At 39.4% G+C, this 18,663-nt stretch overlaps 1 protein-coding gene across 1 annotated transcript in view; it reads left to right on the forward strand.

Annotated features, from left to right (window-relative positions):
• CREG (Cellular Repressor of E1A-stimulated Genes) overlaps positions 1-18,663 on the forward strand; it is a 182,994-nt gene that overhangs the window by 137,849 nt on the left and 26,482 nt on the right. Inside the window, exon 5 of the mRNA XM_067140685.2 lies at positions 138-257. Within this exon, the coding sequence (XP_066996786.2) occupies positions 138-257 (120 nt within the window). The remainder of the gene's footprint in view (positions 1-137; positions 258-18,663) is intronic.

Genomic DNA, 18,663 nt, shown 5'->3' on the forward strand with positions numbered 1-18,663 from the left:
TATCTTAATAAAAAAGGTATTCCATTCTTTGTTACACAATGAGTCATGAAATAATAGTTCACATAACCATAAGCTAGTGAAGAAAGAATTATAATATTGTTGTACTTCAAAAAACTGTGCTGTTATTTTCATTGCAGATTGACTCTCGCTGTTCATTAGCCATTTCTCTGGCAGAAGGAGATTATTGCAAACAAAAAAGCCTAGATCCTGAGGATCCTAGATGTGCACGTGTTATTCTGACTGGAAAATTGAAGAGGGTATGTATTTTCTGTATCAACTTAAAAGGTCGTTCCTTCCTTTACTAATGACAAATAGTGTACAATACCAGTGTGAATTTAAAATATTATTTGAAAAGATTACGAATGAAATAGGTCTGTAAACTTCTTCACAAGACTAGGTTTTAATGTAGGCCTATGGACATTTTTGAAGTTTTAAATGTATATGTGTCTTTGTAGTTTTTAGTTTATTTCGTGCGGAGAACTGACGAAGATAGTTCTGTGTATATGTTTACTTTGTAGCAAGTTCTATGTATATGTTCTCTTTCTTCTTTGCAGTGAGTTCTGTGTATATGCTCTATTTTATCCTCTTTGCTTTATATGTTGTTGTTGAATAAATACGGCTGACTATGACCACTAGCATAGCCAGGGTGGGGGCAGAGGGGCCGGGCCCCTGCCAAAATGTTTCCTGAAACTAGAGCAAGGATCAGCTGTTGTTTTATGTACGGAACAAACAACTTAAAAACTTACGCCGAAATGTTAAATTAACATAGCGACAAAGAATCTACTAGCAAGGCTGAGTAGGGCCATACATAATTCTCCACATATGTACTTGTTGAATGAATGGAAAACACTTAGGATTGTAATGCACAGGTATATTTCCCTGTAGAGGCCTCAGTATTGGGAATATAACTCTGTGTTGACAAATGTCAAGAGATGAGGAAAAGGGCAGTTAGCAAGGGATTACTCAGTAGGGGGCAGGAACATGACCACCGAGATAACGGGGGCCACGGCCAGTAACAGCTGCAAGCTTACAACATTGTATCAGCTTTTGCACATCGGTTCCAGGAAACAACAATGTCCTAGGATTCCTGGGGTTGTACCGTGGTTGAGAGATGTGCTGTGTTTAAGTTGCAGCATTGGGAAGACTGTGACAGGATTGAGCTGCACGTTAGTTCCTCATTTCTTGCCATAAAAGTAACTTTTTTTTTAAGACTATGACACTCAATTACACAACTGCAATGTAAGCAGTGCCATGGCAATAATAGAGAAGATCCTGTCTTTGGAGTAAATTACATAAAAGGTTTCATAACAAAATACCGTCGCTTCTATTGAATAAGAACCTTTCTCATTGAGTACCATATTGCATTTGAATGTCCTGCAAGGTCTTATGCAGGCAAAAGAGAAGATTCCATTGATGTCACTACTGAGGTACTGAGATATTTATTATAAAGAAGCCAAAACTACATGCATTCTCAGTAATTTATAAAAAAGTTTTAAATTCTAACAGTAGTAAGACAGATCACAGATGCATGCCTAAGTTCTGTAGGTAGGCCTATATATTTTGTCAAATGCCTGGGGACTAATTGGAATCTCAAATGGCACCATCAAAAGTGCGGGTAACTATTTTGTAATTAGCGGGCATGATAACTCAGTTCCAATGATTCTATCTTCTCATCAAGATGGCCGAGGCTTGAATCGCAATTGATGCATGAAACATTTCTTAAAATGGGAAGTCAAATTCTATTGATTTGGATTGTACCTAAAACACTAGATCCCCTCCCTTACCTTCCTTTAGTACTCTTGAGCCATAACCGCATCATTTATGGTGGTGTATTTTGAATATCCAACCATTCTTCGTGCTTACCTTGTACCTAAAATGGTAAATGGATGCAGTGGCGTACCCACAAAATAATTTCAGTGGGTTATAAGTCCAGGCCAGTAGCATGGATACAATACTTTCTTGGAAGGGGTGTGAAAATGTTTTTTATTTTTTATTTAGTATTTGCTTTACGTCGCACCGTAGGTCTTATGGCGACCTGCCACCTGGGCGACTGCCCTAAATGCAGATCACGGTCAGTCGGTCGGTCGGTCTGTCTGTCAGTTGGTAAGCGGCTGTGGCCTTAATTAAGGTACAGCCCCAGCATTTGCCTGGTGTAAAAATGCGAAAGCACGGAAAACCATCTTTAGGGCTGCCAACAGTGAGGTTCGAATCCACTATCTCCGGATGCAAGCTCACAGCTGTGCGACCCTAACCGCATGGATAAGTCACCCGGTGGATATGAAAAGAAAGCCAGTCATACCGAGTGCGGTGATGGATCTTCAGTAGATATTGATGGTTTTGATTGTTACCATGTAATTATATCCAACAATCAAAATCATAGCTTCTGTACTCTTAACATAAACCGGGTGCATTATTGAAACTGTTCGTAAAATTGACGATATCGTTCTTCGTTTGTGAGGAAGTAGAATCGTCATCTTATTTGTCTTCTTAAGAAAAAGGAACCACTTTGGTACCACGCCCCGTGAAGGTGACTACCTGCCAGGTCATGGATATTTTGATTACGGGAGACTCAAGGCCAACTCTATTGCACCCACAAAGAAGGCTGTATCTTCCCCTTCCCATGCCTTTCTTTGTCAGTGCCAGGAATCGAATACAGGATGCCTGAAGTTAAATTCTAAAATAAGAAGACCTAAAAGTAAACAGCCGGCCCCGCGGTGGTGGAGTAGCGTGCATGCCTCTTACTGGAGGCCCCGGGTTCGATTCTTGGTCAGGTCAGTGACTTTTACCTGGATCTGAGGGCTGGCTCGAGGTACACTCATCCCACGTGCTTATAATTAAAGAGCTATCTGACGGTGAGATGGCGGCCCCAGTCTAGAAATCCAAGAAGAACGGCGGAGAGGATTCATCGTGCTGACCACACTACACCTCGTAATCTGCAGGCTTTCGGACTGCACAACGGTCGCTTGGTAGGCGATGGCCCTTCGGAGCTGTTATGCCATGGAGTTTAGTTTGGAAAAGTGAACAGAGAAGGAAGCGGCATCCCTGCAAGGCTCTTGAGCTTCCAGCTAGTTCTTCCGTTTCGTCTTGTGCATTTAGGACAGTTGGAAAATGTATGCCTTAATAAATGCTCCTCATAAAACCTTTGTAAAAATACTAACTGCATCTATTTATAACAATAATCCAAACGCCTCCTTTTCATGTGGCTCAGTTGGTTGAGTCGCTGTCCTTCTGAGTCTGAGTTCGCAGTTTCATATCCCAGCTTGGTTTGATGGTCCTTAAAATGGTGTTGAAATGGAAAAAGCTCCATGTCATTGGTTTCTGGCACATTAATAAACATTATACATACGAATATTAGCGTCACAAAACTGTAACGTTATACTACTATATTCTGTATCCCAGGCTTGCGAGGGAAGCTAATGGGACAAGGTAAACCCTACCTAGCATATGTTGTGACATGTATTTTTCTTTACCAATTAACAAAATATCTGTACCCATACCCCTTACATTGTATATACATATGCTTTTTTGTATGTGTGTGTGTGTGTGTATTTGTGTTGTATTTGTATAACATGTCACTTCATTATACCTTATCACATGAGCATTATTATAATAAAATTACCATATTTATTGTCCGACTCATGGGCTGAATGGTCAGCATATTGGCCTTCGATTCAGAGGGCCATGGGTTTGATTCCTGGCTCGGTCGGGGATTTTAACCTTCATTGGTTAATTCCAGTAGCCCGGGGGCTGGTTGTTTGTGCTGTCCCCAACATCCCTGCAACTCACACACCACACATAACACTATCCTCCACCACAATAACACGCAGTTACCTACACATGGTAGATGTCGCCCACCCTCATCGGAGGGTCTGCCTTACAAGGGCTGCACTCGGCTAGAAATAGCCACACAAAATTATTACCACCATATTTATTCTAAACCAGAATATTGCATCTTTACTCAAACTGTTTATTTGTGCATTCATTTCTCTTGTACTCGGAATATATCAGATGCTTCAATTATGTTGGGATGGGAATAATAGAGGTTGGCCGGTGGGGGGGGGGGGGGGGAGGGGTTGTCGTACTAGGAGTCCAGACACCCCAGGAATTTTAACTAATGTACTTTTATTAAGCCTTTTATATACAATGTATATTATTATTAGCTTCTGGAATCTGCACAAATTCACCACTCTTACTTGGATCCAAGGACACTCATTTCCTTTTTAGATATTCTATGCCACCTAAACTGTGGAAGTTTGGACACCTATCAAAATAAAATTCTGGACGAAAAACTACCTTAATGCTCCCCCCCCCCCCCCAAAAAATACCTAAATCCTGGCTATGTTACTGTATGACACGGTGTTTCATTTATGGTTTGCATAACATTTTTTGTGCCGAAACCTGGAAAAAAAAAAAGAGGAGAAATACTAATCTAAATTTCATGAATGTTAAGTGTTAATAGTGTACACGAGTTAAGAAGGCCTGGGAATTTTGGAACATTCACAATCGTAGACACTACCAGCCACACCAGCATGCTGAAGGACACTATTGAGCTTGCTCAACACTACTGTATAGTCAGCTAAGTCACACAAAATTCTTAAAGAATGTAATAACAACTACTGTAAAATGTTGAGTTTTATGGATTTTACGTGGATAATTGTGATATGTATGCATGTATGCAGATTTCCACAACCATAGATGTACAATAATACTGTTCATAAGGAGACACATGAAGACGAATGAGGAATTGCACTCTGACGAGCGATGAATGTGCGATCTATGAATATGGATGGAAATCACCACTTGAGCTCTCTTATGGTGAATAATGGTACACTGGGCATGGGTGACAGAAATTCAAAAGAATTCAACTCCAGTTCAACGGTGACGTTGTCCTCCTCTCACGTGGACTACTCACCACAGAACTTCAGTGTGCTGCATTGTGGTGGAATGGACCTGCTTGGCTTTGTAACCATCCAGACATCTGGCCTCACAATACTTCTTCAAGTGTCTTACTTCCAGAAATTCAGCAGGCTCACCAAGAGGTCTTGACTATCAACACTTGGGAACCTCCCATTGATGCAGCAAAGTTCAGTTTATGCTGGAAAATTCTGCACATAATGGCAGGAATAATGCACTTTATAAATAGTGCAAGAAAAGCTCAATGGTGGTCTGAAGATCATGAACTGGAAGCACCACATCTGCATTGGATTGGTATAACTCAGAGGGTTAACTTCCCTGCAGAAGAAAAGAAGAAAAAAGACCTTTCCACAAAATCAAAGATTGCACACTACACCCCTTCCTACAAGATGACCTTATATGGTTAGGGGGGGCATCTTTACTTTGCAGATCTGACACTCCAACAGAAGCACCCACTTCTTGATGGCGATCATCCTCTTACGAAGTTACTTCTATGACAGAAGCACATCTGGCTATACACCAGGAGTGAGAATTATCCTATCCAAGATGTGCACAGAATTTGGGAAACTAAATGGTTGACAAGCTATCAAGAAAATCCTCCACATGTGTCTGCCATGAAACATAGCAAGTGAAATTGAGGCTCTGGATCATGTGAAAATTACTAAACCATTTGTCATCACGGGTGTGGACTTCATAGACCTGCTGTATGTGAAGGTGGAGAGTCAGTTGCAAAAATCATACATCGTACTGTTTACTTGCGCAACCAAAAGAGCTCTACACCTCAAGTTTGTAACAGATGCGAGCATAGAGAAATTTATCATAGCCTTGAGACACTTCTCTGGCAGATTAGGTTTTGCCCCCCACCATATATTCTGACAATGCAAGGACTTTTCAGACAGCTAATAAGGAGATATCAGAGCTCAGTCAAATCCTGTGTCACCCCTTAACAAACCCCCACCTTTTGCACAATAACATCACCTGGAAGTTTATTTCACCATGGGCCACCTGGTGGGGAGGATGGTGGGATATAATGGGTGGAAAGACAAAAAGATATCTCAGGAAGGTGCTGGGGAAGTCCTTGGTTGACCATGAGATCCTAACAGCACTGCTAGTAGAAGTGGAGACAACGATTAACTGCAGATTCATCACACAAAATGGCCCCGACATACTAACGCCAAGCAATTTTTTTTTCAGTGGTGAATACTTGACAGCTTTGCCTACCGGTCTGGAGCCCCGCAGTGAGATAAATGTGAGAAAAGAAGTAGGACACAGGCGGAAGATACAAAACGATTTCCTAAGGAGAGGGAAGAAAGAGTACCTTCTGGAATTAAGGAAGTACCATGAGGTCCAGCATCTTAAAAAATGACACACAGAACGTCAGGTGGGAGACATAGTTTTACTGCAAGAAGACGTACAACCGAGGCATGTGTGGCAAAGGCAGGAAGGTGCAGAAACTCACCCTCCGGAAGTCAGATGGAACTATTATCAGCCGACGTGTTCAACTGGTCGTTTCATTGGAGAACCGATGAAGATAGTTCTAATTTATGAATATCATTGTAGAATTCCATATTGGCATTAACTCAACTTTGGTCATCATCATCATCATCATCATCATCATCATCATCATCATCATCATCATCATCATCATCATATACACAACTCATCACACTACTAACCACCACAGGAGTATACAAAAGTGAATACATCCCTCCACATGAAGTTAGAAAATATGTCAAAATATTTTAGTAATATGTTAGTAATAATTATCCATATACAAAAACACTTTGTCCAGTACATCCGACCGTTATACTGGACCAGAATTCTCTCCGCAATTTCCCATCAGTGAATCGTCAGGCATTGATAGGTCTCTAATTTCATTCAAATGAGCATTCCTAAAATTAAATCACAAAATGACCACTCCAGTAATTGCTGGCAAATGATTGCTTTGACCCGCAATACATGCTGTACTTAGCGGGTTTCACGGAGTTAAGGAATAACTCTTTATGTAAATGTATTGGCGAAGCTAAACAATTAAAAATGGCAGGTGTTTATAGGGAAACCTGCAATTTCAACCAAACTTGGTACATGTATGACTTACTATCTGGGGAAATGTAATGTGGGGGTCAGACACCCCTAGCACCCCTACAGTTGGGAGTTGGGAAGGAGTGGCATGAAAAAACAAAAAAGACCAATATTAGTGTCAAATCCGTACTTTTCGGAATAACTGAGATGAACAGTGATACTCCGGATGCCGTTTACGTCAGCATTGGGGGGTGAATAAAAGGTGAAAAAGAAAATGTCCAAAATGACCGAGATATGGATGTTTTTTTTTTTTTTTCAGTATAGCTTTCAACCAAACTTGGTACACATATAGGGTTGTCAGGTGTGCCCCTTTTTCCCCATATTTGAACAACTCATTTCTGCCATGGTTAAAATTATCTATTTACAGTGATGTTAATATTTTGAAGAAACTAGAGGCTTTGCAGTTGAAAAATGTTACATTTTCTGGTTTTGAAGAAATTCTTTGAAATCCACTGAAATTTGTCCAGCTTTAAATTTGGATAGCTTATATGAAGAATTTTCTTCTCATAACAGTGAATTTCATGATACTGGAGCTAGATATACCCGTACTGATATTAACCCTCCGCCAGGCGCACCTTTTCGTGTAACATGACATTTAGGGACATTCTTAAATAGTTTGTTCATATATTTGAATTTAAAAACTCTGTTTTTTTTTTTTTTTTAATTTGCTGATACAATATTATGGTAACTTGGCCATCGTATTATTTACAGAATTAATAATATAAGTTACCGAGGCAACGTCTTTAGGTATTGTTACTCACGACAACACAACTTTCAGAGAGATAGTTAATCTTAGCATGCTTCTTACAAACAAACTTCCTGCACTGATCACACACTATGGTCGTGTTGACATTCTTACTCGTCCATAAGCTTGACATCTGCCTTGTTTTTTCTGGGTATATTGCACAGATTCCTCCACAAATTCTGCATGGTACGTGATGAGAAATGTCTTTATATCTAGAGGTATGCTTGGCATTATTGCACGGACGCTCAGTTGCTCTTTCATCAGTTGAAGAGCTGGATTTCTGAGGTAAATCCTCCTCCTGTCTTTAGGGTTGCTCTCATTGAACTGAAAAACAATTTGAGAATTTATACCAGCCATATTCATCAAAGCATAAAAGATCACCAAAGGCCATCTTTTTGTGATCGTTGCCACTGTGTATGACACACACATCTGATCCACGGTATCCACTCCCCCTTTAGTGGCATTATAGTCCAGAATGATATGCGACTTACTTGAGGCTTCGTCGATTGTGCCTGTGTCATGAATGGTAGAGAGTAATATTACAGCTTTGTTCTTTTTACTAACTTGAGATACTAGAGTCACATCTTTTTGGTAGCTGAATACTGATGATCCTACCTTTCTACATTTTTGGGGCAGGAATTCAGTTGGTAATTCTTTCTTGTTTTTTCTAAGAGTTCCAATACAAGTTATGCCCTTTTCAAGTAACTCCTTTACTAAAGGCACACTTGTATACCAATTGTCCATAGTCAAGTTTTTGTTAGTACCTTTGATTGGGTCCACTGATCTGTGGACAATTGCAGATGGCGTATTTTTTACAGAGAAAGGACCATCTGGCTGCTTGCCACAGTATACTTCTATGTTGCTGGTGTAAAAAGGTTTTAGCATCACAGAGTGCAAAGATCTTCAAACCGTATTTTGCTGGTTTATTCGGAATGTACTGTATGAATCCACATCGTCCTCGAAACGGTTCCAGTTTCTCATCTTCTGTGACGTACTCATTCAACCAGTAGCTTGTTTTATGTTTGTTAGTAAACCTGTCAAACACATACCTGATAGGAACAAGCTTGTCGGTTTTCAATCTCTCAGTTCTGGTCTCCTTGTCATCAAACCGAATACAGCGAAGAATAAAGAGAAATCTCTTTCCACTCAAGCAAGCATGGAGAATTTCAATTCCAATCCCATCTGCAGTCCAGAGTTCGTCGACATTAGTGTGGCTTAGTTTCTTCATGCCTAGTAAGTACAAGACACCAAAGACCGCCATCATTTCACATCTCGTTGTGTCCTTTGCGTCTCTTTCTTGTGAGTACTTAATTTCATCCCAATGACCAGTTATGAACAAGTGTACCTAACAATTTCATCTATCATATCAGAATCTATGAAGAGTAAACATGCTTCAATTTCCTTTTTAGTATCTCTGTAACTTTGAACTGCCATGGGCAATTTCTTCTTCAAAATGTTTTTGTGTTTAGTCTTGCATGCAGTAGAGAAATCAGTTTTCCTCCATTTCGTTTCCTTGTCTTTCCCTACAAAATATAAACTTGATACAGCCCCACCAACATCATCGTTATCATCACAACTCTGTTCTGAGTCAGTTTGGTGGTCACTAAACTGAACTTCTTCATTCTCTGCATCAGCAAATTCACTGTCACTGTCTTCTTTGCTTGAATCAACTAGCTGATCATCTTGCAAGTTGTTTAGAATTTTGCAGATAGCCTCATCATCAATCAGCACTGACCTGAAAAAATTACTATTGTAAGTATGATACTTAATTCACCACTGAGTTGCATTATGAAAAGCAGAACAGATTTATAATAAGTCCATATAAATGGCAGGGGCTGCCTAGCCGAGGCAGTAAAGGCGTACTCGCTTAACTCAGAAGGACGTGGGTTCGAATCCCCATCAGAAAGTCGTAAAATTTAAGAAATGAGATTTCCACTTCTGGAGGTGCATATGGCCCTGAGGTTTACTCAGCCTACATCAAAAATGAGTATCAGGTTAATTCCTGGGGGCAAAGGCGGCCGGGCGTAAAGCTAACCACTCTACCCCATCAAATGCCGAGGTTACGAATAGTGGAAGCCTTTACCTTCCACCACTCCCAGGGCCTTCATGGCCTGTGCGGAGATGACTTTGCTTTGCTTTGCTTTGCTTTGCTTTGCTTTTGCCATATAAATGGCAAGAATTAAAAATGTGTTTTATTAACAAGCTTTAGAGCTTAATGTATAACAAATAGGCCATGCTAAATAGATATAAATATGAAATATGAATCAAAGAGTATTGCCACAAAATTTATCAGTGATAGAAATAAACATAAAGACAAAAAAGTAACAAATATACTTGGATAGTTTTACTTACATGATCAGGCGCTCGGCACACTCAATGCACCAGTGGTGTATTGGAAAAGAAATGTGTTTCTGGTGTGGTGCCAAATGGAGCTGCAACAAACACACCTTCAACACATAACAGCAGACATTCCACTGGAGGAATAGGCGAGCTAACAAGTAAATGACGCTCATCCCCTCCACACACCCTGTGAGGCGGAGGGTTAATAGTGATCAGAATTGTAGTGTGAATTCAAAATGGTTGAGTTGTTTCTCTAAAGTTAATTTAGATGTTGTTCCAAATACACTGTACTGATGTTGGTACCTTATGTTCAAATGCATATGTTGAAAGAGCATTTTCAATTCTTAAAAAGATGGAATGATGAAAGGAATAGGCGTTCAGCAACTCTTACAAGGTCAGAAATTATTCAATTCTCACATAATTTTTATCATAGTTGGCAGAAATTTCATGACTTAAGGGAGATTCAGCATTATTGATGAAAAATAGGGTTTTAAACTTTTTATCTTGAAAATATCAAAGTAAAGTAACGTCATCTCTGTACAGGCCATGAAGACCCTCGGAGGGGTGGAAGGTAAAGGCTTCCATTATCGTAACCTCGGCACTTTGTTAGCTCTACACCCTGCTGCCTTTGCCCGCAGCAATTAATCTGGTACTCATTTTTGGTGTAGGCTGAATGAACCTCAGCGCCATGTGCACGTCCGGAATCCGGAAATGGAAATCTTGTTTCTTAAATTTTAAACTTCCTGCCGGGGATTTGAACCCACATCCTTCCAGGCGAACCAAGGACGTCTTTACCGCCTCGGTCAGGCAGGCCCTTTATGTAGAAAATGAAACAGCAGAATACTATAATAAAGTTTGTTCCTACAGTGTAATTATAGTAAAGTAAATTATATCTCGGTGTTTTCTTGAGCAAATGTCGTTATGTTGTGTCAGCATGATCTGTCCCTTATTGGCATTTCTAAAACCTGGCAAGGCGTCTCCAAAAACCGTAAAAGAGTAGTTAGCAGGATGTAAAGCAAATAACATTATTAAAACCTGGCAACCCTATACACATATGGCTTACTATCTGGAGAAAAATACTGTGGGAAGGAGTGACGTGTAAAAATCATTGAAAAATATTAGTGTTGGATCCATACTTTTTGAGATTGCTGAGATGAATTGTGTGACACTCGACATGTCATTTAAGTCCAAGTTCAGCCTCCATCGGCATGAGAGTCAGAAGAGTTCAAAAGGAAATTGTCCAAAATCACCAAGATTAGTGTTGAATCCACAGTTCTTGGGTTACTGTACTATAATTACAATGACTGTTGAAATCGTGTACATCATATCTATAGCACAACTTGTAAATACATACAATTATCACTTTTATTAATTGTTTGAAAGGAATAGCTACTTCCAGACAATATGAGCTTCAACAAGAAAAAACTTCCACATGAAACAAAATACTGTAATCTAAAACTAAAACGTTTAATTAAACACACAACAATAACTCTAAAGAAATCTACAAAAATTATGGTAATTTGGCAAAAATGAACAGGTAATATAAATCAGCCTAAAAATAAACATCAAGAAACTACCCGGGCAATGCATGGAGCAATTTCATATCAAGACACCTGCCCATAACAAATGCTGCAGAGCAGCACAGGTACTCGAGTAATAGTAAATACACTTCACTTCAGATACTCACAGGGCAACTGGTTTGCAACAACAAGGACAACCATCACCTTCTAGCCAAATACTTTAAGAACCTATTCAATTGTGATTCTCCAGTGGAAAGTTTGTTTACCAGCAAAAGACACCAAACCTGGACTCACTACCTCCTTCAGTGGAACAAGTTTGTCAAATCATTCAGCTACTCAAGAAAAAGTTAGCTGAAGAGCACTCTGAAAGTGTGCCAGTAGCAAGGCACTGAACAAGCTTGCAGAGATAATTCAGAACGTCTGAGAAATGGAGAAATTGTCATCTGACTGGTCCTCAGCTTTGATCCACCTCCTTCATAAGAAAGGAGATCTTAAAAACGTAAACAACTGCTGAGGTATCTCTCTCTTCCCAGAAATGTTCAAGGTCTTCTCTAAGGCTTTAAAAATAATGTCAGAGAATCAACTGGACAGTCAAGTGGATAATACCGTAGAGGTTTCAGGAAGAGCCAATCCTGTGCTGAGCAAATCCTCAACCTATAACTCTGTGAACAAACAAAATCTTAGTAAAATTCTCAAGGAACTAGAGCTAGACAACAAAACCCAAAGACTCATTTTACAAATTCTGACTTACACATACTCCAAGGTTAAATTCAGAGGAAAAATCTCAAAGCTTTTTAGATCAAAATAGGGTTACGGACTTCCCCACTCCTCTTCAACTGTATCCTTGAAACAATTACACAGTGCAACAGTGAAAAAACCTTTTTCAAAAAAGTAGGTGTACTTTATGTATTTCTGCCTCGTGAATTCGAAAATGTCACTGAAAATATCGTATCTCCCACAGCTTTGGTACAAAATGTAGACTTTGCTAATAATGATATCACATATTGAAGTAGTGCATATATATGGCAAATGAATGAGTGTATCTATATCTCGAAAACTGAACCGTTTAAAGACATGAAAATTGGTATTTGAAATCTCCTTTAAAAATAAGGGAACACGTATTTTTTGTTCTTGGAAAAATCTTCTTAAGGGGGTGAAAAAAGGCGAGAAAGGGGTTGAATAACTTTTTTGAGGATACTTATATCTCAAAAACTGAAGTTGTTACAGTCATGAAAAGTTTTATTTGGAATCTCCTTTAAAAATAAAGGAATATGTATTGTTTGTTTTTGAAAAACCTATTTAGGCAGGGAGGGTGAACAAGACTGACCAAGGGGGTGAATTTTTAAAATGATTATGTCTCAAAAAGGTAACATGTTTCAGACGTGAAAATTGGTATGTGGAATCTCCTTTAAAATAAAGAAACACATATTTTTTTGTTTTCCTAAAATCCACTTAAAGGGGGTGTAAAAAGGACTGAAAAGGGGTTGAATTCTTTTGATGAGGATACTTATATCTCAAAAACTGAAGATGTTACAGACGTAAAAATTTGTATTTAGAATCTTTAAAAATAAAGAAATGCACATTCTTTTGTTTTTGGAAAATCCAATTAAGGGTGGGTAAATGAATTGAAAAATTAGTTTAATTCTCTGTATGGGGATACTTATATTACAAAAACGAAAGATGTTATGGATGTGAAAATTGGTATTTGGAATCTCCTTTAAAAATAAAGAAACATGCATTTTTTGTTCGGGGAGGGAGGGTGTAAAAGGAGTTTAATTCTTTTCATGAGAATACAAATAAGAAGTGGACTCAAAACAATACACTCCTAAGGAGTTTTGACTAGGGATGAGGAATGATGACAAGAATATACGTTTATATGAAACCATTTGAATTACGAAGTTAAAATGTCAAATAATATCCTAGTTGTTAAATAACAGACTGTTTGAAACAAATTTAACCCCTCAGACAGTTAAATGGGGTTTAAGATCTGAAAACAAATAAATTAATCCTTCCTCCAAAACGGTTTAACGTACGAAGACAAAATTCCAAATAGCGGTATATATTTTAAATCGTGAAATAGGAAATATTTTTAAACGTTCAACCGCTAAAGTGTCAAATGAGGTTAGCTCCGTAAACCATGTTGTCCACGAACCTGCTACGCTGGCGTAGCAGGGGGAGAGGTGATACTCCCATGTGGCGCGTCCCAGGTGGCGGATAGCGGAGTCCTAACAGGCTTGCCGGCGGACTTGAGGGAAATAAAATACCTCTTGCGGACCAAACACACTACCCCCTGCGGGTGAGGGACGCACATGTAGAATACACCCGCGGTATCCCCTGCCTGTCGTAAGAGGCGACTACAAGGGGCGACCAAGGGATGATTGAATTAGAACCATGAAACTACTCTTGATTCATACCATCATGCGGGGAACACCATGGGTTGCATGTACTTGCGAGTAGTATCACTAAATTGGTACGAAATAGGTTTGTGATTAGTTGCAGTAAAAAGCCTGGCCTGATGGATTCCAGTACCCATGCATTGTACCCATGTGAGCAACACCGCGGGTCTGGGCGTAGCCTGTGAGTTGTACTGCTATATGAGCGGCACCGTGGGTCAGCGTTACCTGTGATTGGTACCCACTATGTGAGGAACACCACGGGAATACCGGCGCCCATGCCTAGTACACCTAGGCGAGGAACCTTACCGGTTTGCGTTGGCTATGAGTGGCGCCATTGTGTGAGAAACACCATAGGTCTGCGTTCCCTGTACGAATTGCAATACTTGTGAGTAGTACCATCTTGTGTGGACCACCGTGAGTCTTCGCTACTTTTCATCAGTACCCCAAAATGACAAATATCATGGTTCTACTTTACTCATGACATGTACCATTCTGTGGGGCCTTAAACGTGAATTTAGCACCCCTTCAGACATCAAGCATCATTGTGCTTTATAAATGGTCCCTTGGTCAGTAATACTCTAATTAACTACCTTCTTTTTGAGTCTGATCCACTGTTTTTGTTTGTTTGTTTGTTTGTTTGTTTGTTTGTTTGTTTGTTTGTTTGTTTGTTTGTTTGTTGTTTGTGTTTTATTTTAGTCAGTGGATGAATTTGAATTTTTTGTTATTTCATTTCGTACCATTAGGGGCTGATGACCTTCGATGTTAGGCCCCTTAAAACACCAAGCATCATCATCATCAAACCAAGTTGTTTTTCCCTCCAAAACCGTTTGGCGTAAAAAAAATTGTAATTTTACCAGAAGAGTCTTCTTTTATGTCCTAGGTGTAAAATACCGTGTACTTCGAAACATTCCTCCCCTAAGAGGTTTATAGGGTAGTTGACTCTAAAAGACAGTATCCATTCTTCCAAAACTGTTTCAGGCGTGAACATAACTTTTGTTAATGAAGGGTTGTCTTCTATATCCAAGATATTTCAAAACATTCAGCCCTTAAAAAGTATTCATTCCTCCATTACTGTTCAATATACAAAATCAAAATTTCACAGGCAGTCGCTTTCACGTCCTAGAAGCACCACCGTCTCAATCTCTATATACTGCCTGCTCTGTGCCGCGAGAATTGCGTTTACAGCGACATTGCAGATGGCAGCACTTACCGCACCCACAGCACATGTTGGTTAAATGAGAGTTGGTCCGTAACACCAATATAAAATGAAAAATAATCCTCAACATGTTACTAATTGAGAGGATAATGCACATACAGAAACTAATATTTCACATTTGAGCTTCGCTTAAGATATAGAAACGTAAAATATATAAAATCTTACCAGTTACAGTAGATATATTAGGATCATCCTATGCTACATGGTACATACAAATTTCAGAATTTTCTCGACACGAGTAACGGAGCACCTTCTCAGTCCTTTTATTTCTGTTATTTACCAGCAGTGGACGCAAAAAAATGTCTATCACTATTTCGTTGACCCTTTGTTCATGACCAGTTTTCAGGATACGTTTTATAGCACATAATGCAGTGCGTGCGTTCGTCATGTCATTAAATCCACCACCCAATCTCACTGAACTAAATAGAGCTTCTATTGCGTCTCCAGAAAATCATCTAGTGAGAACATTAAATAACTGATTTTTTAATAGGTAAGACACACATTCCACTATAGATTTCACCGTTCGCGAGACAGCATCTGCCGTCTCATTAGTCAGACACTTCAGTTTTTCACGTTTTGATTCCAACCGAATTATTTTAACGTACTCGATGAAATCATCATTCAACCATTGTAAGTATTTTATCTGCTTGCGAATAGAAATGCACACCGTCTGGATTGTTTTGCCGAAAGGCATTACAGTAATCATTTCTGAAACGAAAGGGATAGATCGTAGACTCTACGCCTTTAATGGAAGTAGGCAGCAGCGCAAGAGAACTTATTTGAAAGTCGGATTACAAGAAAACACAACAGTTTATTCGCGAGAGCAGGAGATTTTACAATATCTGTGCCAAATACACCTTCAACATTGACTACGCAAAGGAACTTGTCACTGGTTCGGTCGTAGAGTAGCCGTACCTAATTAGACATTTAATCTGCGATCACTGTTACACTCCTATCTGTTGGTCTGAGAGTTTTACATTCAGCTCTAAGTGTCTCCTTCACTAATTGGGAAATCCCGACAAACACCATCGACATTTTTCATTTAGGCTACCTGTCCAGAGTACTTTGTGACGGAGCTGACACTAGACCAGCAGTCCTGCCATATTCGTAACTGTTTGGGATACTATTCCCCACGCCACATAGTACCGCGTGATTTGTTCTGACTGCCCGGATTTTGTCTTGCGAAAATTATGGATCTGATTTTTAAAAACGGTTGTTTTTCCTTTGTTGGGCTGCTTCCTTTATTTTATTCAGACGATCAATTTCTGGGTTGTCTTCGAATTGTCTCTGTAGTCTTTTAACTTTATTATGATTAGTCATCAGCTGTTATCGCAGTCTCAGAATTCTTGATCGGAGCCTCTAATGTCTGATTTTCTGATCACTGCTGTCATTCTTACTGGTTGGAATCGTTGTTAAAATTAATTTCGTACTCGTCATCCAGTGTATTTCCTGCAGCTGAAGAGCTTGTTTCATCACAGATTTCTTCCGAAGAAATACCTTGCCGCTGTCTGGTCTTTTGTGGAGCTATTTTTCTGGTTTGAAGGTAATGGGGATAATTCGAAGACCGACTATGCACTCTCTCTGGCTTCAATAATTTTTTCTTTTAGTTTTATCTTTTATCTCCATCTTTAAAATTCAGGCTACAATTTTCTCGAAGTCTTTACTTGCGGGGATAACAGGAATCCTCACACCTGATTTTTTTTTTTGCTAGGGGCTTTACGTCGCACCGACACAGATAGCTCTTATGGCGACGATGGGATAGGATAGGGCTAGGAGTTGGAAGGAAGCGGCCGTGGCCTTAATTAAGGTACAGCCCCAGCATTTGCCTGGTGTGAAAATGGGAAACCACGGAAAACCATCTTCAGGGCTGCCGATAGTGGGATTCGAACCTACTATCTCCCGGATGCAAGCTCACAGCCGTGCGCCTCTACGCGCACGGCCAACTCGCCCAGTCCTGAAAAATTTGGATTTCCTGTTTTGATATACAGTGAGGAACACAACAATTAATCATTTTACAACCAGAGACACACAAATAAATGCTCGATGCAAACGCACTGGAACAGAATAACGTGGGTACGGAGATAAGTTGGGTGCGTTAGCTGGCGCCCCTAGCGGAGGTTCGTGACACTAAGAGCTCACGCTGAGAAGCATGTTAACCGCATAGCATAGAGCAGGCAGTATATAGGATTGAGACGGTGGTGCCTAGAAGTTAAATCAGATATGATTTTAAACATTCAAATTCTTCTGTACGGGGTTTAAGTGAATGGTAGATCATCAAATAAATAATCATTCCCCCAAAACTGTTTGACGTACGAACTGAGGACGTATTTTACAGGCTCGGCTGACAATGGACTCTCCAAAATGTAAAACTTTAAAATAATAACTTTAATTTTAAAGCAGTAGCGAAGCATGGGTATCTTTCTAGTAATTTTATATATCCTTATACACCTCACCAATATACATTCTTACAAGGTTTTCCCTTCTTACTTAATTTCTTTCTCATTTCAGACTTATTTCAAAATTTTATATATCCTTATACACCTCACCAATATACATTCTTACAAGGTTTTCCCTTCTTACTTAATTTCTTTCTCATTTCAGACTTATTTCAACAGTCTAACTTTAAATTCAATTTCAACTACGGTGTTCTTCAAGAGTTCCCCCAACAATCATATTTTAAGAAAATCTCTTTAATTTTACCTTCAAGATTCAACAAGTACATACTTCTCCAGCCTAAAAAGAAGACCCCTTATGTCGATTTTATTCATTAACTTGGACATTGACTTGTTGGAAAATTTTAACCCAACATGAATGAACATTTCATCTCATCATCATTATCATAATCATTTTGTCTTGCCAATTGTTAAATCTTTTAGCTAAAGACGTTCCATAATTGGAACGAAACATGTTCTATTTAGTATTATACTCAGAGATTAAGCTGGATTATGTTATGTAAACAATAAACTAGCTATAAGAAACTGACAAGTATTGGAAGGTGGGAATCTCCTTTTAACATAACCTTAGTTGTGTTGAGCCAATATGGGACAAAATATGAAATTCAACTATCAGTTCCGCTGTTTTGAATTTTCGACTAAAACTGAGAGCTACCAGCAGCGTGAGCATGGGACTGCTGCAGGGTAAAAGCTCCATGGCGAGCAGTATGGCTATAGCCAGCAACGAGGTGCTAGAGTGAGCATCCATGTGCCAGCAGCGAAGCTGTAACATAAACATACCCTTATGGTATGGGGAGACATGTTGTACATAGTTAACACATCTTGTCATTGTAAACAAGATCCTGATCCTGATAGCCACACCAGATGTGCAGCAGATCATCCTGCCTGTCCTGCTCTTTTCCATACATGATCACAGGAGGCTAATCTTCCAGAGCGATAAGACCCTTGCCCCTCCTGTACAAGTAACACAATAACCGAAAGGTACAACAAGCATTTC

This window comes from Anabrus simplex, chromosome 1 (genome assembly GCF_040414725.1).
Source record: "Anabrus simplex isolate iqAnaSimp1 chromosome 1, ASM4041472v1, whole genome shotgun sequence".
Lineage (NCBI taxonomy): Eukaryota > Metazoa > Arthropoda > Insecta > Orthoptera > Tettigoniidae > Anabrus > Anabrus simplex.